Raw genomic sequence first — 25,434 nt, forward strand, 5'->3', positions numbered from 1 at the left:
GAGAGAGAGAGAGAGAGAGAGAGAGAGAGAGAGAGAGAGATTAATGGTAAAAAATAAGAGATAGAAATGGAACGCGTGGATGAAATAGATAGAAGAGATAGAAAATACTGATAGAAGATAGACGAGGATAGAAATAGATGCATAGAATAAAGGACGAGGAATAGACAAGCTTTAATATGTAAAGGATATGGATTGGGACGGCAGGAAAAAGTAAGAAAAAACAGGAAAATATAGAGGAGAGGAAATGGTAGGCAGAGATAGATTGGTAGGGGAAAGAGTGGGGTAGAGTGAGGTAAGGAAGGGTGAGGCAGGGTAAGGTGAGGTAGAGTGAGGCAGGGCAAGGCAAGGCAGAGTGAGTCAGGGTGAGGCACAGTGAGGCAGAGTAAGGAAGAGTGAGGCAGGATAAGGCAGAGTGAGGCAGGGAACATCGGAAAAATTGAGACAGCTAAAAAGAAGTTGGAACTAGTGGTGACAGAGAGAGAGAGGGAAAAGAATAAACAGAAAGGAAAGAGGAAGAGAGAGAGATGGTGAGAAAAAAAGTAGGAAGGAAGGAGAGAAGGAAGGAAGGAAGGACACAGAGAAAGAAAAGGGTACTGAGAGAGAGGGAAAAGTAAGATAGTTCTAAAATTAAAGAAATAGGGCTTGAAATAAAGTTGGGAAATTAAAGAGTAAGAGAGTAAAGGAAGAAACGAAAGATGTCTTGGAAGGAGGAAAGAGGAAATGATATTAAAAGAGAAGGAAATGAAGGAGCAATAGGAGGAGGATTAGGAACTTAAGGAAGAAGTGGAGAGAAGTCATGAAATTGGAAGAGAGAGAGAGAGAGAGACAGAGAGAGAGACAGAGAGAGAGAGAGAGAGAGAGAGAGAGAGAGAGAGAGAGAGAGAGAGAGGCGAGGAAGGAGGAGGAGGAAAGGTAGAAGAAGAATTTGGAAGAGGAAGGTGAGGGAGGGAATGGAGAGAGAAGGAGGGGTGAGGAAGGAGGAGGAGGAGGAAAGGTAGACGTAGAAGGTAGAGACGCAGAAACGAAGAGAGAGAGAGAGAGACAGACAGACAGAGACAAAGAAGAAAGAGAGAGAGAATTGGAGAAAGGGAAGAGAAAATGATAAATGAAAATCGAGAAAAAGAATTGAAATAGAAAAGAAAGAAACAAAGGATGAAGCCAGAAGAGATAGAAGCTAAAATAAAGGAGGAGGAGGAAGACGAGGAGGAGGAGGAGACGAAGAAGAATATTAAAGCAGAAAGGAGAACGAGAAAAATGAAATAAGTGAAGACGGAACGAGAGTTAAGAAAAATCAGTCTTGAGAAGCATTAAATAAGAGACAGTGGAGAGATGGAGAGTGAAGGTGAGATAAGCAGTGAGAGATAAGAGGAAGGAAAGGAAGGAGGAAGAAGAGGAAGAGGAGGAGGAGGAAGATGAAAGAGTTGGGTGAAGAATAGGAGTGGTAAAGAATAGGAAGATGAAAGAAGATGGTAGAGAAGAAAATAGTAAGAAGAAGATGAAAAGGAGAAGGAGGAGGAGGAGAAGAAGAAGAAGAAAGAGGAGGAGGAGGAGGAGGAAGAAGAAGAAGAAAGATGGAGGAGGAGTCGACCTTTCTTGCCTACTTCCTCCAACTTCTCAGGAAGCTCGGCCAAGTGGAGGAAATATCTCCCATTCTCTCTCTCTCTCTCTCTCTCTCTCTCTCTCTCTCTCTCTGTTCCTCCCTTTTTCAGTTATTCCATTTCCGCGCACCCTTTCCCCTCTTTTATCCGCCCCCTTCCTCTCCCTTCTCCCTCTCCCCATCACCCCTCCCTGCTCCTCCCCTCCCTCACTCACTCCCCCTTACATTCATACATGTCATCTCCATTCTATTCATATTCTCTCTCTTTGAATCTCTCTCTCTCTCTCTCTCTCTCTCTCTGTCTATTTATCTATCCGTCCGTCTTTCCATCTGCCTCTGTCTACTGTTTTTGTCTGTCCTATCGGTCTATCCATCTATTTATCATCTGTCTGTCTGTCTGTTTATAATGCTGTACCTGCTTCATTGTATTTTAGTTCAGTAAGTGAAATATGGCTTGATGAGACCTAAGAGTTTTTTTTTTTTTTTTTTAAAGAGAGAGAGAGAGAGAGAGAGAGAGAGAGAGAGAGAGAGAGAGAGATAAGGGTGATAAATGGGACTGTGGCACAGGATTAGGGATTTGCATGGGTGAGAGGACCCACGTACACACACACACACACACACACACACACACACACACACACACACATAAATAACCTCCCTCCAGCCCATTCTCTCTCTCTCTCTCTCTCTCTCTCTCTCTCTCTCTCTCTCTCTCTCTCTCTCTCTCTCTCTCAGTCACTTCCTTCATGGCTTCTTGTGAGTAGAGGAAGAAGGAGGGAGAGAGAGAGAGAGAGAGAGAGGAGGTGTGAGTAAGAACCGGGCAGGAGGAGGGAGAAGAGGAAGAAGTTTGAAGTGGAGTAGGTAGGACAGGGGGAGGGGAAGGGAAAAAGAGGGGAGGGGAAGGGGTGAGGGGGGTAAGGGGGTGATGGGGGGAGGGTAAGAATGACACTTAAGTAGATTTGGCAACACTGATCTAGGCAGTCAAGCACGAGAGAGAGAGAGAGAGAGAGTTGAGAAAGGTGAAAAATACATATGGGGAAGAGAGGAAAGAGATGAGGAAAAGAGAAATAGCTTAACTTGCGAGAGAGAGAGAGAGAGAGAGAGAGAGAGAGAGAGAGAGAGAGAGAGAGAGAGAGAGAGAGAGAGAGAGAGAGAGAGAGAGGAGGGAGGGAAGAAAAAATAATATTGGAGAGAAAGAGAGGAGGAATATTGGGAGTTTGGAGAGGCTGTGTGAGTATGAATAGCTGAGAGAGAGAGAGAGAGAGAGAGAGAGAGAGAGAGAAGGAAAGGGAGAAGAAAAAGAACTGAGAGAGAGAGAGAGAGAGAGCCTTCTCGTGTTCACCTAGTCAGCTCTACCTCGACCCGTCATTCCCTTTTAGAAATTTCCTCCTCCTCCCTTCTCTTTCCCCCTTCCCCTTTCTCCCTTCTCTTTCTCCCTTCCCTTTCTCTCTTCCTCCACCCCCTCTGTCTCCCCTTTCCTCTTCCTCCCCTCTCTCCCATTCCTTCTTTTCTTACGCTCCTTTCCCTCCCTCACCTCTTCCTTCTTTCTCTCTTTCTTCCCTTCTCTGCACTTCCTCTTCCTCTTTTCTCTTATACCTTCCTTTTATTTCCTTTCCCTTTTCCTTTCCTCTTCCACCTCCTCCTCTTCATCCTTATCTCCATCTCTCTACCTCCTCAACTTCGTTCTTCTTCCCTCCTTCCTCTTCCCTCCTTCCTCTTCCCTCACTCCTTCTTCCTACTCTCCTTCTTCTTCCTACTCTCTTTCCTCTTCCCACTCTCCTTCCTTCTTCCCACCCTCCTTCATCTTTCCTTCCTCCATCCTCTTCCCTCTGTCCTTCATCGCCCCTCTTTGTCTTCCTCTTGCACCGCCTCCTCTTCATTCGTATCTCTCTCTCTCTCTCTCTCTCTCTCTCTCAACACCATTTCCATACCAAGTTATCCATCTTATAACAGGATCAGACTTTCTCAGCCTCTCCTCCTCCTCCTCCTCCTCCTACTTTTGTATTGCATTAAATTTCTTCTCCGTCCTCTTCCTCTTCTTTTTCTTTCTCATCATTTTATCTATTCCATCCTAATTTAATTTCCCTCCTCTTCGTCGTCGTCCTCCTCCTCCTCTTCGTCCTCTTCCTCCTCCTCTTCGTCCTCCTTCTCTTCGTCCTCCTCCTCTTCGTCCTCCTCCTCTTCGTCCTCCTCGTCCTCCTCCTTCTCGTCCTCCTCCTCCTCTTCCTCCTCCTCTTCGTCCTCCTCCTCCTCTTCCTCCTCCTCCTCAGTGTAAATATGACGTCTTTCCCGTATCCCATTTTCTTCAAAACTGGGCAGATCTCCATTTTCTTTTGCCTTTACCCTCATTTTCTTACATCCTTCATTCTCTCTCTCTCTCTCTCTCTCTCTCTCTCTCTCTCTCTTTGATCTTTATCCCCATATTTTTTTTTTATTTTTTTATATCCTTTGAATTTTTGAGATGGAGAATAATATATATATATATTTTTTTTTGCGCATTTTAAAATTTACTTATTTTAATCTGACTGAGGTTTTCTGTGTGTTTAACCCCATGTATTGTATTCTCTCTCTCTCTCTCTCTCTCTCTCTCTCTCTCTCTCTCTCTTATAGATAGATAGATGGATATATAGTTATAGATAGATGGGTGGTTGGATGGCTGGATAGATAGATATTAATAGATTCTCTCTCTCTCTCTCTCTCTCTCATGGGTAGATGGATGGATATATAGATTTAGGTAGATAGATGGATGGATAGAGATAGATTGATAGATGGATGGATGGTTGGGTGGCTAGATAGATAGATAGATAGATGGTTGGGTGGCTGGTTAGTTAGATAGATCGATGGTTGGATAGATAGATAGATATAAATAGATAAACGAGCACATTGCCACATCACAGCATCCATCATATAGATAGATGGATAGGTAGATGGTTGGATGGCTGGTTAGATAGATAGATAGATGGTTGGATAGATAGATAGATAGATATAAATAGATAAACGAGCACATTGTCACATCACAGCATCCATCAACCTGTTACCTTCATATTCATTCATCTTCATTTTATCTGACCGACTCACATTCATTTTTTTTCATCGATTAAATTCACACGGATGCATAACCCCTTCACCACGAGGACCTTTTATTCATGCTTCCCCTGGAGATTTCAACCTTATAGTGGGGTGTCGGAAAGTCGATTTTTTTTTTTTTTTTTTTTTTTTTGTAAGAGTGTAATGTATGCTTAATTTTAAAGTGCCAGAACAGAAGGGAGGGAGGGAGGAAGGGAGAGAGAGAGAGAGGGAGGAAGGAAGGAAGGAAGGAAGGAAAGGAGGGGAGGGAGGAAGGAAGGAAGTAATGTATGCATAATTGTAAACTCTGCCAGAACAGGAGGGAGGGAGGGAGAGAGGGAGGAAGGAGGGAAGGGAGGAAGGGAAGGAAGAAAGGAAGGAAGAAGAGAAGAGGAAGGGAAGGAATGGAGGCAGGGAGGAAGGGAAGGGAAGGAGAGGAAAAGAATTGACTGGAGGGAGGGAGGGGGGGGAAGAAGGAAGGAAGGAAGAGAAAAAAGAAGGAAGGAAAGAGAGTGTGCTAGGGTCAGTCTTGATACGTGAACTATAAGGAAGTGTAAGAATCTGTAAGGAAGTGTAAAGAAGTGAAGGCTTGAGTGAGTGTCTTAAATCACTGTTAACAGGCGCCACCCGTCAACAGTGTGAAATATGTGTGTGTGTGTGTGTGTGTGTGTGTGTGTGTGTGTGTGTGTGTGATAGATAGATAGATAGGTAGATAGATAGATACGGGTACTTAATTAGGCAGGTTATACATTCAGATATAATTCATGACCTCACATTATGGGTTGGGGGAGGGGGGTGGGAGAGGGGGGCGAGAAGGGCGGGGGAGGGAATTGGGGGATGGGGAAGGAAAAACGATGGGAAGAAGGAATAAGGGGGAGTGATGGAGGAGGGAAGGTGGGAGGGAGTGAAGGAGGGGAAGGGAGTAGAGGGAGGGGGAGTAGCATGGAGAATGAGTTGATGGATGAAAGAGAAAGAAAGGTGGGGGGAGATGAAGGAGGAAGAAAAAATGGGGAGGAGAAATGGAAGAGAGAAAAGGGGAGAGGGGGAGGGGAAAGAGAGGTAGAGGACCGGGGAGTGAGAGAGGAAAGAGAGTAGGGGGAGTGGAAAAGAGAGAGTGAGGAATGAGGGGGAGTGAGGGAGGGGAGGGGAATGATGAATGGGGAGGGAAGAACAAGGAAGGAGAGAGGGAGGCAGAGAATTGGAGAGAGGAGGGATATGGAAGGGAGGAAGAATGGAAAGAGAGGCAGAGGAGGAGGAAGAAGAAGGGGAGAGAAAAAGATGATTGGTGAGAGGAAATAGAATGAGAGAGAGAGAGAAAGAGAGAGAGAGAGAAACTTGCTTAATAAATATCTCAGACGTCAGGTGTGGGCCCGAGTTCCTTCACACTTTTATTTGCTATCGCCAATAATATAAGTTCTCTCTCTCTCTCTCTCTCTCTCTCTCTCTCTCTCTCTCTCACACACACACACACACACACACACACACACACACACACATTTATGTACACCAAATAGTTCAGTTCAGTACGAAGGCTTCATATATTCCTGATAGACAGATAGATAGATAAAAAGTCGATTGATAGATAGATACTTGGAGAGATTGACAGGTAGGTGGATAGAAACAGGATAGACAGACAGATAGATAGAGAAAGAAATAGAGGGAAATGAGTAGCAAGGCAAAATAGATAGATTTATAAAGGAGAAATTAAATGAGAGAGAGAGAGAGAGAGACGTCATTATGTTTCTTGTAAATTGTAATTCCTGCGGAACCCATTAACATAATTGATACAACCCTGCTCTCTCTCTCTCTCTCTCTCTCTCTCACACACACACACACACACACACACACACACTACCGAGAGAGAGAGAGAGAGAGAGAGAGAGCTGTATTGGAGGTGAAGATAGGAAATTGTAACAGAAAAGCAGAAGGAATAAGTTGAAGAGAGTTCACTGGATTGAGAGAGAGAGAGAGAGAGAGAGAGAGAGAGGCTAAGGCAAGAAGCGTATGCAGGAAATCTTGTTACACTTTTGTTCCCTCGACTCCGTGTGTGTGTGTGTGTGTGTGTGTGTGTGTGTGTGTGCGTGCGAGAGAGAGAGAGAGAGAGAATAAGAGTGTGTGTGTGTGCGTGTGTGTGTGTGTGTAGACATAAACACTTAAAAGGTCATTTTATTAAGGTCACACATACAGGAGGCGTGGTCAGACAATAGGTAGATAGATAGATAGATAGATGGGTAGACAGTTAGTTGGGGCATGAAAGAGGCGCATAATTCTCCTCTCCTCTTCTCTCCTCTCCTCTCCATTCTTCATTCCTTTCCCACCCTCCTTTCCTCCCTTCCCCTCACTCTTCTCCCTTCTCCTCACTCTTCTCCCTTCCCCTCACTCTTCTCCCTTCCCCTCACTCTTCTCCCTTCTCCTCACTCTTCTCCCTTCCCCTCACTCTTCTCCCTTCCCCCTTGTCTCCCCTTCGTCATTGTCTCTTCTAATTTTTTCCCTTGTCTCTCTTTCTCTCCCTCCCTCCCCCCCTCCTTCCTCCTCTTTTTTTTCATTCTCTCCCCCTTGTTTCTCTCCTTCCCTCCCCTCCCTCCCTTCCTTTCTCTCATACTCCACTTCCCTCCCCCTCCTTTCTCTTTCTACCTCTCTCTTCTTTGCTTCTCTTCATCTGTCTTCTCCTCTTCATCTCCCTCTCCTTCTCCTCTCCCTCTCCTTTCTTTCTCCACCTCCGTCGTCCACTCCTTTCCTTTACTCCCTCCCTCCTTCCCACCCTCCATCCATCCATCCATCCATCCATCCATCCTGCCTGCCTGCCTGCCTGCCTGCCTTCCTTCCTTCCTTCCATCCATCCTTCCACCCATCCATCCATCCACCCATCCTTCCACCCATCCTTCTGTCTATCCATCCATCCATCCATCCATCCATCAACCGCCTTTCTTACATTACTTCCTCCCTCCCTCCATTCATCTCTTCTTTTCCTACGTTTTCTTCCTCTGTCCTCCATTCTTACTCTCCTCTTTCCTCCCTCCTCCCCTCTTCCCTCCCTCCCTCCCTCCTTCTCTCTTTCCTCCCTCCCTCCCCAGCTGCGCATTTCGACTCCGTTAATTGTCAATATGAGGATCTTTGAGGGAGGATTGGAGAGAGAGAGAGAGAGAGGAGAAATGAATATCGGGAAAATGGAAGGAAGGATGGAAAGAGGAAAGTAAGAAAAAAGGAAGGAGTGAGGAGGAAGAGAGAGAGAGAGAGAGAGAGAGAGAGAGAGAGAGAGAGAGAGGTGAAGGAAAGTAAAGAAGGAAAAATGAATATCGGGAAGATGGAAGGAAGGATGGAGAGAGGGAAGTAAGGAAAAAGGATGGAAGGAAGGTGAGAGAGAGAGAGAGAGTTTACCACAAAGACTGAAGGAAAGAAGGAACAGAAGGGAGGGAAGATAAAGGGAGAGAAAAAGAGAGGAAAGGAAGGAGAGCGAGGAAAAAAAAGAAGGAAGGAAGGAGAGAGGAGAGGAAAGAAGGAAATGAGGGAGTGGAGGAGGCAGGTAAGGAAAGACAGGAGAGATGAGACGGAAGGAGAGAGGGAGGGAAAGAGGGAGGAGAGAGGAGAGAAGGAAGGAGGGAAGGAGAGAAACAAGGAAGGAAAGAGAAAGTGGAGTGAAGGAGGACAAGGAAGGAAGGACAATATTGAGTGGAAGTGAGGCGGAGAGAGAGAGAGAGAGAGAGAGAGAGGAAAAGTAGGAAGGCTGAGAAATGAGAGATGGGAAGGAAAGGGAAAGAGAAAGGCAGACAGATAGTGAGGGAGGGAGGGAGGAAGGAAGGAAGGAAGTCACCACAAGGCAAAAAATGAGACCAATATCAGGCCTAGTTTTGAGAGAGAGAGAGAGAGAGAGAGAGAGAGAGAGAGAGAGAGAGGGAGGTAAGAAGAAGAAAAAGAGGAATACGAGGAAGAGAAGATAGGAGGAAGAAGAGGCGGAGGAGGAGAGTATAATTGTTTGAAGGACCGAGGGAGGGAAGGAGGGAGAGGGAAGAAGATAGGGAGAGAAAATGAAATTGAGGGAGGGGTAAACGGAGTGGAAGGGAAAATGAATGAACAAAGTGAGAGAGAGAGAGAGAGAAAAGGAGAGAATATTTCAGTCAGGACGGGAATCCACTCCTCCCTTCCTTATTCTCTCCCTTCTCCTTCTTTCTTCTTTTCCTTCCTTCCTTCCTTTTTCTTCATTCATTCCCTATTTTTCCTTACTTCCTAACTTCCTCTTTCTCATCTCCTTCATTCCTCCTCTCCTTTTCTTCTCCTCCTCCATTCTTCTTCCTTCGTTTTCCTCTCTCTCTCTCTCTCTCTCTCTCTCTCTCTCTCTCTCTCTTTCTCCATCTCCCCTCCCCCTCCTCCCCTCTTCCCCTCTTCCCTTATTAAAAACTCTCCCTCCTATATATCAGGTGGAGGGAGGGGGGAGGAAGGAAGGAAGGAAATGAAGGAAGGGAAGGAGGGAGGGAGGAAGGAAGGAAGGAAGGAAGAAAGAAGGACGGAACTAAAATGAAAGGAAGTGAGAAAATGAGAGAGAGAGAGGGAGAGAGAGAGATTGTTTGCTTATATTAAAACTTTCTTCCCTAGCATCGTCCCCCTTCTAACTCATTCCATTATTAAAACATCAGAATTTATAATGGGTACAAAACTCTTCCTGTAGCCTGTTTATTAAGCGCCTTCACGTGGTGGCACTGGTATTACGGCCCTGGATCTGCCCGGGTATATCAGTGGCCTTCCTTCTTTCCTTCTCCCCCTCCTTCCTTCCTTCCTTTTCTTCCTTCCTTCCATCTTTCTTTTCTTTCATTCATTCATTCATCCATCCATTCATCGCTCCCTCCCTCCCTTCCTTCCTTCCTTCATCCCTCCTTCCCTCCAATACTTCCTTTCTATCATTCATTCATCCCTTTTTCCCTTCCTTCATCCCCCCCTCCCTTCCTTCCTTCCTTCATCCCCCCCTCCCTTCCTTCCTTCCTTCATCCCCCTCCCTTCCTTCCATCCTTCCTTTCTATCATTCATCCATTTTTTCCTTCCTTCTGTCATCCTTTCATCCCTCCCTCCTTTCTTTCCTTCCTTCCTTCCCTCCCTCCCTCCCTCCCTCCCTCCCTCCCTCCCTCCATCATTATTACAAAGGACAAGCTTATCTGAATGATGAAGGAGGAAATCTGAACTTATCTCGAAGGGGAGGAGAGAGAGAGGGAGGAAGGAAGGAGGGAAGGAAGAGAGAGGAGGAGAAGGAAGGAAGGAGAAAGGGAAGAGGAGGGAGTGTTGGAAAGAAGGAAGGAAGAGGAGGGAGCGTTAGAAGGAAGGAAGAGGAGGGAGCGTTAGAAGGAAGGAAGAGGAGGGAGCGCTGAATGAAAGGAAGGATGGAAGAGAAGGTTAGAAAGGAAGTGAGGGAGGGAAGCAAGGAGGAAGGAGGGAAGAGGAGGGAGCGGTGGAAGAAGGGAAAGAAGGAAGGAAGGAAGAGGAGGGAGCGGTGGAAGAAGGGAGAGAAGGAAGGAAGGAAGAGGAGGGAGCGGTGGAAGAAAGGAGAGAAGCAAGGAGGGAAGAGGAGGGAGCGGTGGAAGAAAGGAGAGAAGGAAGGAAGGAAGAGGAGGGAGCGCTGAGAGAAAGGAAAGATGGAAGAGAAAGTTAGAAAGGAAGTGAGGGAGGGAAGGAAGGAGGAAAGGAAGGAAAAGAGAAAAGGAAATAATGAAGGAAGGAAGGAAGAGGGAACGATGAAAGAATGAAGGTAAAGGGATGAAAGAGAAGGAAGGAAGGGAGGGAGGAAGGAAGAAGGAACGATGGAAGATAGAAGGAAAAAAGGATGATGGAGAAGGAAGGGGGAGGGAAGGAAGGAAAGAAGGAAGAAATATGAAATGAAAAACGCCACCTCCAGTTCATATTTCTCTCTCTCTCTCTTTCTCTCTCTCTCTCTCTTCCTGTGTATATATCTACTCTACGTATCTATTTATCTATCCATCTATCTACCTATCTATCTATCAGTGTATCTATCTGCCATCACATTGCAATTGACAGTCTCATGGTAAATTCAACTCTGCAATCTCTTCAACATCTCATCATATTCTTTCAACATTGCATTATCAGCAAAGGAATATTGGCCTTTCATTGGCCTTATTCTTCGCTCACCTTTGCTCAGATTTTCGTCCTTTTGCAGCTTATTTCACGTAGCTCAGTGTTAAGATGTTCTGCCTTGCATTCCACAGCACTTCTTCGTGACTAGCGGTGTATTCTCGTCATCCGTTCTCCCGTCGGTCCTCTCTCTCTCTCTCTCTCTCTCTCTCTCTCACACACACACACACACACACACACACACACACACACACACACACACACAATAAAAAGCATTCCCATTTACATATAATCTCTCTCTCTCTCTCTCTCTCACACACACACACACACACACACACACACACACACACACACACACACACACACACACACACACACACACACACACACACACACACACACACACACACACACACACACAGCGCCCACCACTCGCCATTCCTTCCATGTCAGACCCGCCAATCAGAATGTAATTACTAGCCTTTTTGCCCAATCAGAATTTAGGCCCAATTCCTCCATCTATCTGTCTATCTATCTATCTGTCTATCTGTTGCATGAATCATCTATCTATTATCTATCTACCTAGCTATATATATATTTTTACTTATCTTTACAATCAGAATTTAGGCCTTCCTCTTCCATCTATCTGTCTATCTATCTATCGTATTAATCTATCCAATCCGTATTTCCTCTGATAGGCCATTTGCGGTACAGATTGACATGGTTGAATTTGAAAGCAAGTTTATCTATCTATCTATCTGTATCTATCTATCTACCTGTCTGTCTACCTATTTATCTGTTATTAATCTATCTAATCTGAATTCATTTCCAACTGCTCTGCGGACCAAGTGTTTTAGCCTCCTCCTCCTCCTCCTCCTCTTCTTTTCCTTCATCTTCTCCCCTCTCCCTCCCCTTCTTCCTTCTTTTTCCTCCCCTTCCTTCCCCCCTTCTCCTCCCACTCCTCTCTGTTCTTCCCTCCTCCCCTCCCCTCTATTCCCCTCCCCTCCCTTTCCTCCCCCCTTTCCCTTTCCTTCTCTTACCCCAAACCCTCCCCACTCCTCTTCCACCTCAACCTCTCCCTCCTCCCCTCTCTTCCTTCCCCTCTCTCTTCTCACTCCTCTCCCCTCCCCTTTCCTCTCCCCCTCTACCTCTCTCTCTTCCCCTCTCCCCTCTTCCTCTTCTTCCCCCTCCCCTCCCCTTTCTTCCTTTTCTTGACCTTTCCCCTCCCCTTTCTTCTACTTCTTCTTCCCCTCCGTCCCCTCTCCCCTCCCTTTTCTTCCTCTTCTTTCCCTCCCTCTCTCTTCCCCTCCCTTCCCCTCCCCTCTCCTCCTCTCCCCTCCCCTCTTTTCTATTCTCCCCCCTCCCCAGTCATCAGCCAGCAACCAGCCACTCGCGAAATTACTTCTTCCTAGCTTGTTATCGGACCCTTACCCCCTCCCCTCCCCCCCGCGCCCCCTCCCCTCCCTCCATTCTCCACTTCCCACTTTCCCCTCCCCTCCCCTCCCCCACTCCCCCTCCGCTCCCCCTCCCCTCCCCTCCCCCTCCCCTCCCCTCCCTCCATTCTCTCCACTTCCTACTTTCCTCTTTCCAATCCCCCCTCCCTCTTCCTTTCCCCTTCCCCTCTTTCCACCCATTCCCCTCTTCCTATCCACTCCCCTTCCTCTCCCCTCACTCTCTCTCCCCCAGCTTCTCTCTTCCTTCCGCTTCGCTACTTTTTCTCTCTCTCTCTTCTTTTCCTCTCCACTTTCCTTCCTCGCTCTTCCCTCCTTCCCACTCTCTCCCCTCTCCACTCATCTCTCTCTCTCTCTCTCTCTCTCTCTCTCTCTCTCTCTCTCTCTCTCTCTCTCTCTCTCTCTCTCGCGATAATTGAAACTAGCAATAAAACAGAAGAGAGAGAGAGAGAGTTTCAGCTCAATTACTTGTTTCTCCCTTACAATTCCTTTCTGCTGGTACTTGGAGGAGAGAGAGAGAGAGAGAGAGAATTGATAATGCCAGGAAATTATGGATAATTGATATTATTATTATTATTATTATTATTATTATTATTATTATTATTATCATCATCATCATCATCATCATTACTACTACCACTGCTACTACTACTACTACTACTATTTATTATTATTACTATTATTATTATTATTATTATTATTATTATTAATGAGAAGAAAAAAGATGAAAATGGGGAGGAGAGATGGGGAGGGAAGAGAAGAAGAAGAAAAGAAGGAAGAGAAGATGATGATGAAGAAGGTGGTATGAAAGTAGAGGACAAAGGAAAAAAAATAAGTCTCTCTCATTTTACCTTGATGTGAGAGAGAGAGAGAGAGAGAGAGAGAGAGAGAGAGAGAGAGAGGATGAATTGGGTGAAAGTGGAAGGGTTGATGGAAAGCTGGTAAATTGAGAGAGGGAGGGAGGGGGAGGAGAGGAGAGAGGGAGGGAGGGAGAGAGGAGGAGGGAGGAGAATGGCAATGTGAAAGAGGAGGGGAGAAAGGGAGGGAGATAATGAGAGAGAGAGAGAGAGAAAGTAATGAAATAAAGGAGGAAATAAAGCGTAATAAAATGTCTTATATTTATTTTTATTTTATTCATAGTTTCATTAATTAATTTTTTATTTATGCATATTTTTTATTTTTGTGAAACTTCCTACTTAGTAATTATTGTTAATGATGTGCTTAGGAGCTTATGATGACCAAATATGACTTAGATAGATAGATAGAAGGATGGGTAGATAGATTGAACGATTGCCTCAGTGACAGGTAGATAGATAGATAGAAGGATGGATAGATAGATTGAACGGTAGCCTCGGTGACAGGTAGATAGATAGAAGGATGGATAGATTTATAGATAGCTTGTGACAGGTAGATAGATAGAGGGATGGATAGATTGATAGACTGATAGATAACTTCAGTATGTATCTGTTCTTTGGGCTAAGTACCACGAAGCTCACCTTTTTCCGTGACAGTGAACAAATAGATAGATTGATAGATAAATAGATGAATAGATAAATAGATAGATAGATAGATAAACCCCTAGTAGATATAACTAACAATGTTCATCTTCTTTTGAACAGAGGATCACGAAGTTCACCGTTTCCTCGGCAACACCACCCACGATGAACACTTCAAGCTGGTCCTCCACGACTCCACTGGCTCCCTCCTCGTTGGCGGCAGGTGTGTGTGTGTGTGTGTGTGTGTGTGTGTGTGTGTGTGTGTGTGTGTGTGTGTGTGGTTTGGGTGGGGATCTTTTGGTGGTGTGTGTGGGAGAGTGAAATTTTGGTGATTGTGTGTGTGTGTGTGTGTGTGTGTGTGTGTGTGTGTGTGAGAGAGAGAGAGAGAGAGAGAGAGAGAGAGTTGTGACGTGGTACGGGAAGCGCTCTGGTGACTTCGGATGTGTGGTTGTGGTGTGGTGTGTTGCTGTGTGGTGTGATGTGGTGTATTGCGGTGTGATGTGGTGATGGTGTTGTGCATTGTGGTGTGATGTGGTGTGTGGTGGTGTGGTTTATATGTGGGGTGGTGTTTGGAGGTGTTTGTGGTGGTGTGGTGTGTGTGTGTATGTTCAGTATGTATATATGTGCAGTATGTGTGTATACATGTATGTGTAATATATGTATAGAGTATGTATGTGTGTATGAATGTATGTATGATATATGTATGTGTAATATTTAGAGTATGTGTACGTATATATGTATGTATAGAGTGTATGTGTACGTATGTGTGTATGTGTATGTATATGAGTGTATATTTTCTTTCAGTGTATACCAATAAAATTAATTATGTATTATTGTGTATAGTATCGTCTTTCATTTTTTTTTTTTTTTTTTTTGGTTCTGTGATTAAAAAAACTGAAATTATGCGAAAATCCAAGGAATATATATTGTTCTTCGCGTTCTGTGGGTTCATATATATCTTGTTCTTCGCGTTCTGTATGTTCTTCTTCCTCACTAACACCTGCTTCGTTATGTCTTTCAGGAACGTGATCTATAACCTGAGTATATCTGATCTACAAGAACAGAACGTGAGTATAGTTTTGTTTATGTCTGTCTGTCCGTGTGTCTCTATCTATCTGTGTCTATCTATCCGGTATATATATGTAATTTATCTATCTGTTTGGCTTAATCTATCTATCGGTATATGTACTCTATCTATCAGTGTGTCTATTCGCCTGTGTGTCTGTCTGTCTCTGTCTATCTGTCTTTTTATTTGTCTGTCTATCAGCGTATCGATCCGTCTATCTATCTATCTGTCTGTCTCTTCTGTCCATCTCTCTATCTATCTATCTGTCTGTCTCTTCTGTCCATCTCTCTATCTATCTATCTATCTGTCTGTCTATCTATCCATGTGTTTATTTGCGTATGTATGTAGTCAAATAAATACCGTGTGTATGTCTGTATGTCTGTCTATCTATCTGTCTATCTACCTACCTATCTATCTATCTTTTATTTATCTATCTATCTATACCAACGATTGCGATATTTTATATTTGTGAAGGAAATGAGGTAGAAATGAATGCAGGTCAGATAGGGTCATCATTGAGTCTAATTACTAAGGTGCTCTGCCAATCACCCCATTTCCTTTCATTTCCTTTACCCTAATTATACACACAGTCATCACCGACACAGTTTGGGTGATGGTGGTGATGATGATGATGGTTGTGGTGGTGGTGGTGATGGTGGTAATGATGGTGGTGGTGGTAATGATGGTGGTGGTGGTGGTTTGTTTTGATTGTTGTGTGTTTTTGAAGGTAGTTTGTGTGTGTGTGTGTGTGTGTGTGTGTGTGTGTGTGTGTGTGTGTGTGTGTGAAAATTTAATGGCTTCAGGAATAACTTCAGGTTTTAGGAATTATGGATTAACCTTTAGAGAGAGAGAGAGAGAGAGAGAGAGAGCCGTGGAAGTAATGTATACTAAGAGAGTCATTATACACGGCTGTTGTGTGATGTTAATGGGCTGGGGCACTCTCTCTCTCTCTCTCTCTCTCTCTGTTGCAGCTTGATACGTGCATTTGCAACCTAATCCAGTTATGCTTGAGTCTCTGAACTGTTTCCTCCCCCCCTCCTTCCCTCTCTCCTTCCTTCCATCCTTCCTTCTCCTTTCCACCTTCTCTCCTTCCTTTCTTCTCCTTTCCACCTTCTCTCCTTCCTTTCTTCTCCTTTCCACCTTTTCTCCTTCCTCCCTCTTTTCCTCTTCCCCTCTTCCTTTCTCCCTCCCTTCCTTATTCTCTCTTCCTCTCTCCCTCCTTCCTCTTTCTCTTCCTTCCTCCTTCTCTCTAGCCCTCCGTCTGACCTACCTTTTCCTTCCCTCCTTCTTTCTCTCCTTTCTCCCTTCCTTTTCCCACCTCCGTCTCCATCCCCTTGTCTCTTCCTTCCTGCCTTCCTTCCTTTCCTTCCTTCTTCCTTGCTTCCTTCCTTCCTTCCTTCCTTCCTTCTTGCTGGCTTCCTTCCTTCCTTCCTTCTTGCTTGCTTGCATGCTTCCTTCCTTCCTTCCTTCCTTCTTGCTTGCTTCCTTCCTTCCTTTCTCCTACCTTCCCTTCCTCCCTTCCTTCCTTGCTTCCTTTCTCCTACCTTCCCTTCCTCCCTTCCTTCCATCCATCCATCCATCCATCCATCCATCCATCCTCCCTCCCTCCCTCCCTCCCTCCCTCCCTCCCTCCCTCCCCCCGATTTTTTTTTACTCTTCCCTTCCCTCATCCCTCTGCCCTTCTTCCCTTCTGATTCATCTTCTCCTCCTCCCTCCCTCCCTCCCTCCCTCCTCGTTTCCTCCTTGATTCTTCTTCCTTCCTCCCTTCCTGTCTTTCTTGGACTTCATTCTTTTCTCCTCTCTCTCTCTCTCTCTCTCTCTCTCCCGCCTTCCCAGTTCTTCCTCCATTCCTTCCTTCTCTTCCATCTTCTCCCCTTTTTTCCTCTTTCTCCCTCCCTCTCTCTCTCCTCCCTCTCTCACTTTCTCTCTTTCCCTCTCTTTTTCCTCTTTCACATATACGTCATGATAATTCAATAGCAAGAGAGAATTATATACTAAATTGGAATTTATATGGGTATCCCCGAGAGAGAGAGAGAGAGAGAGAGAGAGAGAGAGAGAGAGAGAGAGAGAGAGGGGGGGGTACAAAAGGATGAACGGGAGAATATGGTAGGTCTCTCTCTCTCTCTCACACACACACACACACACACACACACACACACACACACACACACACACACACACACATCAAAGCCCCTGCCGTCTCTCACTCACCTAATTCAATATATTTTTTCACACGTAATCTTTCCTTCAGATTCTTGGCCATTTTTCTTCATAAAAGTTGGACTCCATTTTTTATCTCATTCTTTTTTGGATTCTTGCTCTCTTTTTATTCTTTGCTCTTTTTTTGGACTCGCTCTCTTTTTTTTTGGACTCGCTCTCTTTTTTTTTGGACTCGCTCTTTTTTTTTGGACTCGCTCTCTTTTTTTTTGGACTCGCTCTCTTTTTTTTTGGACTCGCTCTTTTTTTGGACTCGCTCTCTTTTTTTTTGGACTCGCTCTTTTTTTGGACTCGCTTTCATTTGTACTCGCTTCTTTTTGTTCTTGAACTTTTTTTTGGACTCGTTCTTTTTTTGGACTTACTCTTTTTTTACTCTTTAATTTGCTCTTTTTTTACTCTTTAATTTGCTCTTTTTTTACTCTTTAATTTGCTCTTTTTTTACTCTTTAATTTGCTCTTTTTTACTCTTTAATTTGCTCTTTTTTTACTCTTTAATTTGCTCTTTTTTTACTCTTTAATTTGCTCTTTTTTTACTCTTTAATTTGCTCTTTTTTTACTCTTTAATTTGCTCTTTTTTTACTCTTTAATTTGCTCTTTTTTTACTCTTTAATTAGCTCGTTTTTAATTATGTACTTTCCATTTGTTTATAACTCTCTCTCTCTCTCTCTCTCTCTCTCTCTCTCTCTCTCTCTATGATGTCCCCTTCCCTTCCCTCCTCTCCTTCCCTCCTCTCCTTCCCTCCTCCTTCCCTTTCCCATTTTCCCCTTCCCATCCCTTCACTTCTTTCCCCCCTCCCTTCCTTTCTCACTCCTGTTCCCCCCCTTTCCGCTCCCCTCCCCTCTTCCTCTCCCCTCTCCCCATCTCCTACCTTTTCCCCTTCCCTTCTCTCCCGTGTCCTTTCGTTTCCTCCTCACCTCCTCTTCCTTCCTTTCCGTTCTTCTCTCTCCTCTTTCTCCTCTCCCCCATTCCCCTCTTTCCCCATTTCTCTCCCCCCACTCCTCCTCACCCCTCCCCCAGCATGTTCTTACAAAGGAGAGAGAGAGAGAGAGAGAGAGAGAGAGGGAGGGGGGGTTTTGAATATTGATACACATTGATTCACTGGTCCCAGCTCTCTCTCTCTCTCTCTCTCTCTCTCTCTCTCTCTCTCTCCCTCCCTCCCTCCCTCCCTCCCTCCCTCCCTCCCTCCCCTCCTCCTCCTCCTCGTCCTCTTCTTCCACTTCGTACCCTTCTCTGTGCCCTCCCTCTCCCCCCTTCCTCCCTACACATCCTCCTTCCCCTCCCTTTCCCTCTCCTCTCTTCTCACTCCCCTACTGCCCTCTCTCCCCTCCACTCTCCCTCCCCTCCACTCTCCCTCCCCCTCTCTCCCTCTTCGTCTCCCCTCCTGCTACAATCCTTTTCTTCCTCCCTCCCCCCTCTTCCTTCCTTCTCCCCTCCTTTTCCTCCCCTCTCCTCTCCCCTCTTCCCTCCTTCCTCCACTCTCCCTCCACTCGTTTCTCCATACTTTCTTTTCCCTCCCCCTCCCTGTCCCTCCCACTCTTTCTCTTCTACTGACCTCATTCCTCCCCCTTCTCCCCTTCCTCCCCTCCACCCTGTCTGTTGCCCATTCCTCCTCTCCCCCTCCCTTCCTCCCCCATTTCCTTGCCTTCCTCATCACCCCTTCTCCCCCCCCTCTTTCCTCCACCTCTTTCCCTCTCACTTCCCTCCTGTCCTCCTTTCCTCCTCCCCCTCCCCCTCCCTTCGTTTTCTCTCCTCCCCCTCCCCCTCCCTTCGTTCCCTGTCCTCCCTTCTTTCCCTCTCCTCCCCTTCCCTCTCCTCCCCTTCCCTCTCCCTTCTTTCCCTCTTCCCCCTCCCCCTCCCTTCTTTCACTCTCCTCCTCTCTCCCCTCTCTCTTCCTCTCCCCCTCCCTTCTTTCCCTCTCCTTCTCTCTCCCCTCCTCTCTCTTCCCTCCTCTCTCTTCCCCTCCTCTCCTCTCCTCTCCCCCCTCCCCTCCCCTTCCTCCCATTTAAATTATTCAGTGGTTTCAGTTGAGTGGGTGAAGAGTGGATGGGGGAGGGAGGGAAGGGGGTGGGGAGGAGAAAAGAGAGGAGGGGAAGAGAAGAGGGGAGGGGAGGGGAAGAGAAGAGAAGAGAAGGAAGGGGAAGGGAGGAGAGAGTGGGGAGGGGAGAGGAGGAAAGGTGAGGAGGAGTGAGGAAGAGAGGAAAGATGGATGAGAGGGAAGAAGGGAGTAAGAAAGAGGAAAGAAAAGAAAGGAAATGGGAGAAAGAGAAGAGATGAAAAGTGGCTGCGTTTGGTGAGGAGGTTGAGAGAGAGAAAGAGAGAGAGAGCATATTATTACTCTTCCTAATAATGTGCTCACTAACTTGATACCGAGAGAGAGAGAGAGAGAGAGAGAGAGATTATTTCACTTTCTTTAATTTACCTGTAAACTGAAGGCGCCTGGTGGATTGGTGGAAGGGGTGTCCGGTCGGGGGTGTGGCCTTGTCTTTACGCGCGATAATCTGAATCCGTAAGAGGTGATTGGAGATTTTTAGTTATGTAAAATTCTGCTGTCTGTTTGTCTTTTTATCTATCATGTCTGTTTTATCTATCTGTCTGTCTGCGTGTGTGTGTGTGTGTGTGTGTGTGTGTTTATGTTTGTTTATGCGTATGTCAAACTTTTTATTAGTCGTTTTCTCTCTCTCTCTCTCTCTCTCTCTCTCTCTCCCTTCTCCAATCGCCTTTTTACCATAATATCACTCCTCATACCGCTTCCCTTCCCCTCACTTTCCGTCCCTCCCTTCCTTCCCTTCCATTCACATCACTTCATTTCCCTTCCCTTTCAATATTCCTTATCTTTTTCCCTTTTCCATTCCTTCTTTCCACGTTCTAACTTTCCCTTCTCTTCCCTTCCCTTCTCTTCCATTCCATTCCCTTCCATTTAATTCCCCTGTCCTTTCCATTCTCTTGTCATCCCTTCCTTTCCCTTCCCCCCCCCTTTCCTATCCTTCCAACTCTCCCTTCTCTTCCATTCCATTCCATTCCATTCCATTCTCTTCCCCTGTCCTTTCCATTCTCTTCCCATCCCTTCCCTTACCTTCCTTTCCCTTTCCCCCCCCTTTCTTATCCTTCCAACTCTCCCTTCTCTTCCATTCCATTCCATTTAATTCCCCTGTTCTTTCCATTCTCTTCCCTTCCCATCCCGTCCCCTCCCTTCCCATCCCGTCCCTTCCCTTCCCATCTTGTCCCTTACCTTCCTTTCCCTTTCCTCCCCTTCCCTCCCTTTCCTCCCTCTGTGAATGCCCCAGCTGCCTACCTTTTTTGCCCCACCCTGATGGCAGACGGCTACTTTTAAAAGCCTTTTCGGATTTTGCGCATTTTTTTCGACACCCCTACCCCCCCCACCCCTACCCAGTTGCCGATTCCATGATAAAAAAAAAAAAAGCGATACCCATATATTTTTATGTGTTTTGCATTTTGCGCCAGTTATGTGTTTTAGTTTGTAATATATATTTTTAAAAATTTTTAGGGTCTTGTGCTTCGAATTTAGTATGCACATATTATTTTATGTGAGGCATTACGGTTTCTGGTTTTATTAGTTATTGTTTATATATTTCACCCTATCTGTCTATCTATCTGTTTATCTATCTATCTATATATACAGAGAGAGAGAGATAAATTGACTGGTTAATAGATAAATGTACCCTCAAAAATAACCACTTTTTCCCAGTCCATTTACATGCCCTCTTTCTTCCTGACCACTAAAATGCCCTGTTAGTCCTCGTATGGGGAGTGGGGTGGCTCAGTGGTAAAGTGTGTGACTCGAGATCGCCAGGTCAAGAGTTCACACCATGCCCAGGTAGCTTCCTTTGCTGGGAGGGGTAGCGCTGTCCTGTAATCCTAGCAGGGCTATATGGGGTGTTTGGCTGTCTTTCGTATTGTCTTTGCTTTTTTCTTGGAAGGAACGTTTTGCGGGCTCCTGGCCTTTGGTTCCTTCTTCCTGGCAGTAAAAAAAAGGGGGGGGGGAATAATCTTGTAGTCCCCATATACCCACAGAAATTCCGGTTTTCCTTCTCACTTTCTTCCTGTTCACTAACATCTCCCTTCGTCTTACAGCGTGTTTTTACCAGCTTTCTTCCTATCCACTTATATTTTGCTGTGTCTGCCCATCCACTAAAATTTCCCCTCGTTTTACAGCATATTTTACCAGCTTTCTTCCTATCCACTAAAATTTCCCTTCATTTTGCAGGGTGTTTTATCAGCTTTCTTCCCATCCACAAAGATTTCCTCTCGTTTTACAGCATATTTTATCAGCTTTCTTCCCATCCACTAAAATTTCTTATTGTTTTACAGGACGTGTTATCAGCTTTCTTCCTATCCACAAAAATTTCCCTTCGTCTTCCAGTGCACTTAAAATTTCCCCTTGTCTTCCAGTCCACTAAAAATTTTCCCAGGTTTACAGCTTCATTTTTGATTATTTTTTTGAATCTGCTTTCTTCCTGTCCACTAAAATTTCCCTTTGTTTACAGCTTTTTTCTTCTTTTTTTCCAGCTTTCTTCCTATCCACTAAAATTTCCCTTCGTCTTCCAGCGTATAGAGTGGAACCCGCTGAGGGAGACGCAACAGAACTGCTACATGAAGGGCGGTTCGGACGAGGTGTGCCAGAACTACGTGCGGGTGCTGACGGAGAAGGCGCGGGGACTGTACCTCTTCTGTGGCACCAACTCCTATAACCCCAAGTGCAGGGAGTACAAGCTTGTGGTGAGTGGAGGGAAAAAAAAGGGCTAGAGAAAGAGAGCAAGGAGAAAGAAAATTAGAGAGAGAGGGAAGGGAGAAAGAAGAAATAGAGAGAGGGGAGGGAGAAAGAGAGTTAGAGAAAGAGAGGAGGGAACAAGAACAGCTAGAGTAAGAGAGCAGGGAGAAAGAAGAGCTAGAGAGAGAGGGGAGGGAGAAAAAAGAGTTAGAGAAAGAGAGGAGGGAGAAAGAAGAGCTAGAGTAAGAGAGCAGGGAGAAAGAAGAGCTAGAGAGGGAGGGGAGGGAGAAAGAAGAGCTAGAGAGAGAGAGAGGAGGGGGGAAAAGAGAGCTAGAGAGGGAGGGGAGGGATAAAAAAATAGCTAAAGCATGAGAGGAGGGAGAAAGAAGAGCTAGAGAGAGGGGGGAGGGAGAATGAAGAGCTAGAGAGAGAGGGGAGGGGGGAAAAGAGAGCTAGAGAGGGAGGGGAGGGAGAAAAAAAGAGCTAGAGAGGGAGGGAAGGGAGAAAAAAGCTAGAGAGAGAGGGGAGAGGAGAAAGATCTAGAGAGAGAGCGGAGGGGAAAAAGAGAGCTAGTGAGAGAGGGGTGGGGGGAAAAGAGAGCTGGAGAGGGAGGGGAGGGAGAAGAAAAGAGCTAGAGAGAGAGGGAAGGGAGAAAGAAGGGCTAGAGAGAGGGAGAGGGGAGGGGAAAGAGATCTAGGGAGAGAGGGGAGTGGGGAGAGAGAGGGCTAAAGCAAGTGATGAAGGCAGAGGAGTGAGTTAAAGAGAGCTGGAGCTTAGGGAGAGAGTTTGAGAGCTGGAAAGGGAGAGGAATGAGCTGGAGAGAGGGGAGTGAGCTAGAGAGATAGAAGTGAGTTAGAGACAGGAATAAGCTAGGGAGGGGAGTGAGTTAGAGAGAGCTAGAAAGGACTGTAGAGTAAGTTTGAGAGAGGGGAGTGAGTTAGAGAGAGAGAGGAATGAGTTCGAGACAGCTAGAGAGGGCTGAAAGAAGCTATAAGGAGAGGAGTAAGACAGAGAAAGCTAGAGAAGGTTGCAAGTGTGCTAGAGAGAGGGGAATGAGGTAAGATAGAGAGTAGAGAGTAAGCATTAGAAAGCTAGAGAGAAATGGGGGTGAATTAAGAGAGAGTTGGAGAGTAGAGAGTGCGTTACAGAGAGGGGAGTGAGTTGGAGAGAAAGGGGTGAGATAGATAGTGAGAGGTGGGGGACTTAGAGAGAGAGAGAGAGAGAGAGAGAGAGAGAAATGATGAGAGTTAGAGAGGGGTGAATCAGGAGAGCTTGAGATAAAGGAGAGAGAGTTAGAGAGAGAGAGGGGGGGGGAGAGTTAAAAGGCAGAGAGAGGATGTTGGTACTTAATAGTTATTCTGTAATGTATCAGGAAACTTTACGGGGCTTTTATCTTTGTAATTTACTTGGTGTTTAATATTTCACAGCAAAACAACTAAAAAAAAAAGAAAAAAGAAATATGTAAGTAGTAGTCATTGAGCTGGTAATTTTGTGGGTATCAAGTGAGTAATTTGAAGTTCAGGCTGTAATTTGAGTTTCAGGATGGGATTTGAATTTCATGTTTTTTTAATTCAGGATGGCCGGCTGGAGAAAGTAAAGGAGATGGGCGGGCGAGGTCTTTGTCCTTTTGATCCCACCCACAACAGCACCGCCGTCCTTGCTGGTGAGTCTGTAGCACTTCTTCGTGACTAGCATTGTATTCTTGTGTTTTTCTGTTGTTATAATTCTGCCTTTTGGCCATCCATGCCAGTGATCCTGTTTGTACTAGGACACTTCAGCCTTTCCACAGCACTTCTTCGTGACTAGCAATGTATTCTTGTGTTAATCTGTCGTTACAGTTAGAGACAAGCCAGGTGGTTTCCTGTACACCAGGAAACCAGTTGCTGTGCTGGGTGGTAACCATATAACAAAACTGTGGCACCTGGTGGTTTAGTGGGTAAATAAGGCACACCAACTGGATTGAGCCTGTGTTGGTTTATATCCAAGGGGTGGTTAGGGTTTATTGCTCACGTAATGCCACTTAGGGAGGAGTGAGGCTGATCACGCTTATCTTTAGTGTCAGGACCAACTTGCCTAGCCCAGGGTTCCTACACTCCTTGGGTAACATAGGATTAGACGATGATGGTGACGATAATTCTTCGATGCACCTTCCTTTATTCTTGCTGTTTTTATTGTTTTAGTTTCATCAGTGTGTCTGACTCTGAGCTTAGGTATAACGGTCCCTTCCCTGAGCCCTAGAAGTCCTCCTTATCTCCAGGCTTTCTCATGTCACCACTTCAGCACTAATACCCCTTGGCCATATTCACAACATCCCAGGGCCTTAGTCCAGAGTCCGATGCATTTAAAGAAATCTGGCAAGTTTATAGAAATGCATCAGTAAACGAAAAATTACGTAAAAAAATGAATTAGGCAACAGACAGACAAACGTATGAAGCAGGTGAGATACAGAATAGCTCTGGACGGTAATCATGGGGCTCAGTAATTGCGCGCGCGCACACACACACACACACACACACACACACACACACACACACACACACACACACACACACACACACACACACACACACACACACACACACACACACACACACACACACACACACACACACACACACACACACACACACACACACACAGTGATTAGTAGCAAGCATTCCACATCTTTTCAACTCAAACCTTCAAATTATTTGTAAACGCCAATTGAAAGCCTCCTCCCTCCCCCTCCCTCCCTCTTCCCCCCCTTTGCCTCTGCCCTCTCCTCCATGTTTCTCCCCCTTGCTCCCCCTTCTCTCCCCTCTCCACTCTCCCTCCAGCCTCCTCCTATCTCATCCTCGCCCACACATCCTTCCCCTACTTCCTCTTCCTTTCTCCTCACCCCTCTTTTTTCCCCCCTCCCATTCCCCTCTCCTATCCCCACTTCCTCCCTCCCTCACACCCTCCTCCTTCTCTCTCCCTGTTCCCCTCCCCTCTCCCCTCCCTCTCCCTTCTCCTCTCCCTCTCCCCACGCAGTAATCACTCCCTCGCTCGCAGCCAAAATCCAATTCGTTAGGGTGAATAAGACTACAATTAGGAAACAATACCGTGAAAACTAAAACCTACACTCTGCACCAATCACCGCTTTTCTGTACTCCGTTTACTGCAAAATGGCAAAAGAGGGAGGTTTTGGAGGGGTGGGGATTAAGGTTGGGAGTGTGTGGGAGAAAGAGGACTGTGAATTGGAGAGAGGGCAGTCTGATGGTGGAGGGCAGGGCTACATGGAGGTGATTTGGCTGTGGGTACCACTTGCAGGGTTAGGGTTAGATAGATAGATGAGTGGATAAGTGGATACACAGATAAATAGATTGATAGATGAATGGATGGATAAATGGATGGATGCATAGTTGGGTGGATGGATGGATGCATAGTTGGATGGATGGATGCATAGATAAATAGAAAGATAGAATAGATGGATAAGTTTTGTCTGTTTGGTGTGTGAATGAGGAGTTTGTTTCACTACTCTTCACATTAACTAGGCTTAAAATTACTATCCCCATCCTAAATGCCGAGTCATAACAAGAGAGTATATGGTGCTAGTCATGAAGAAGTGTCATGGAAAGGACGTTGAGCCATAGTACTGCCCTATTCTGCTACAGAGCCACATGAATTTACAAAAGGACAAAAAATCTGCACCAGGTTAAAATGAACAAACTGTATGCAGATATTTTCATCCATAAGCAGTTTATTTCACGTAGCTCTGTG

At 45.6% G+C, this 25,434-nt stretch overlaps 1 protein-coding gene across 1 annotated transcript in view; it reads left to right on the top strand.

The window, feature by feature from the left end:
* Window positions 1-25,434, top strand: part of Sema1a (semaphorin 1a) — a 102,345-nt gene that overhangs the window by 40,808 nt on the left and 36,103 nt on the right. The window contains exons 2-5 of the mRNA XM_080285790.1: window positions 13,806-13,905; window positions 14,704-14,749; window positions 21,531-21,701; window positions 23,269-23,356. Coding sequence (XP_080141916.1) covers window positions 13,806-13,905; window positions 14,704-14,749; window positions 21,531-21,701; window positions 23,269-23,356 — 405 coding nt within the window. The remainder of the gene's footprint in view (window positions 1-13,805; window positions 13,906-14,703; window positions 14,750-21,530; window positions 21,702-23,268; window positions 23,357-25,434) is intronic.

The sequence above is a fragment of the Coenobita brevimanus genome, chromosome 108 (genome assembly GCF_032717465.1).
Source record: "Coenobita brevimanus isolate Jiangsu-jjx chromosome 108, ASM3271746v2, whole genome shotgun sequence".
Taxonomy (NCBI): Eukaryota; Metazoa; Arthropoda; class Malacostraca; order Decapoda; family Coenobitidae; genus Coenobita; species Coenobita brevimanus.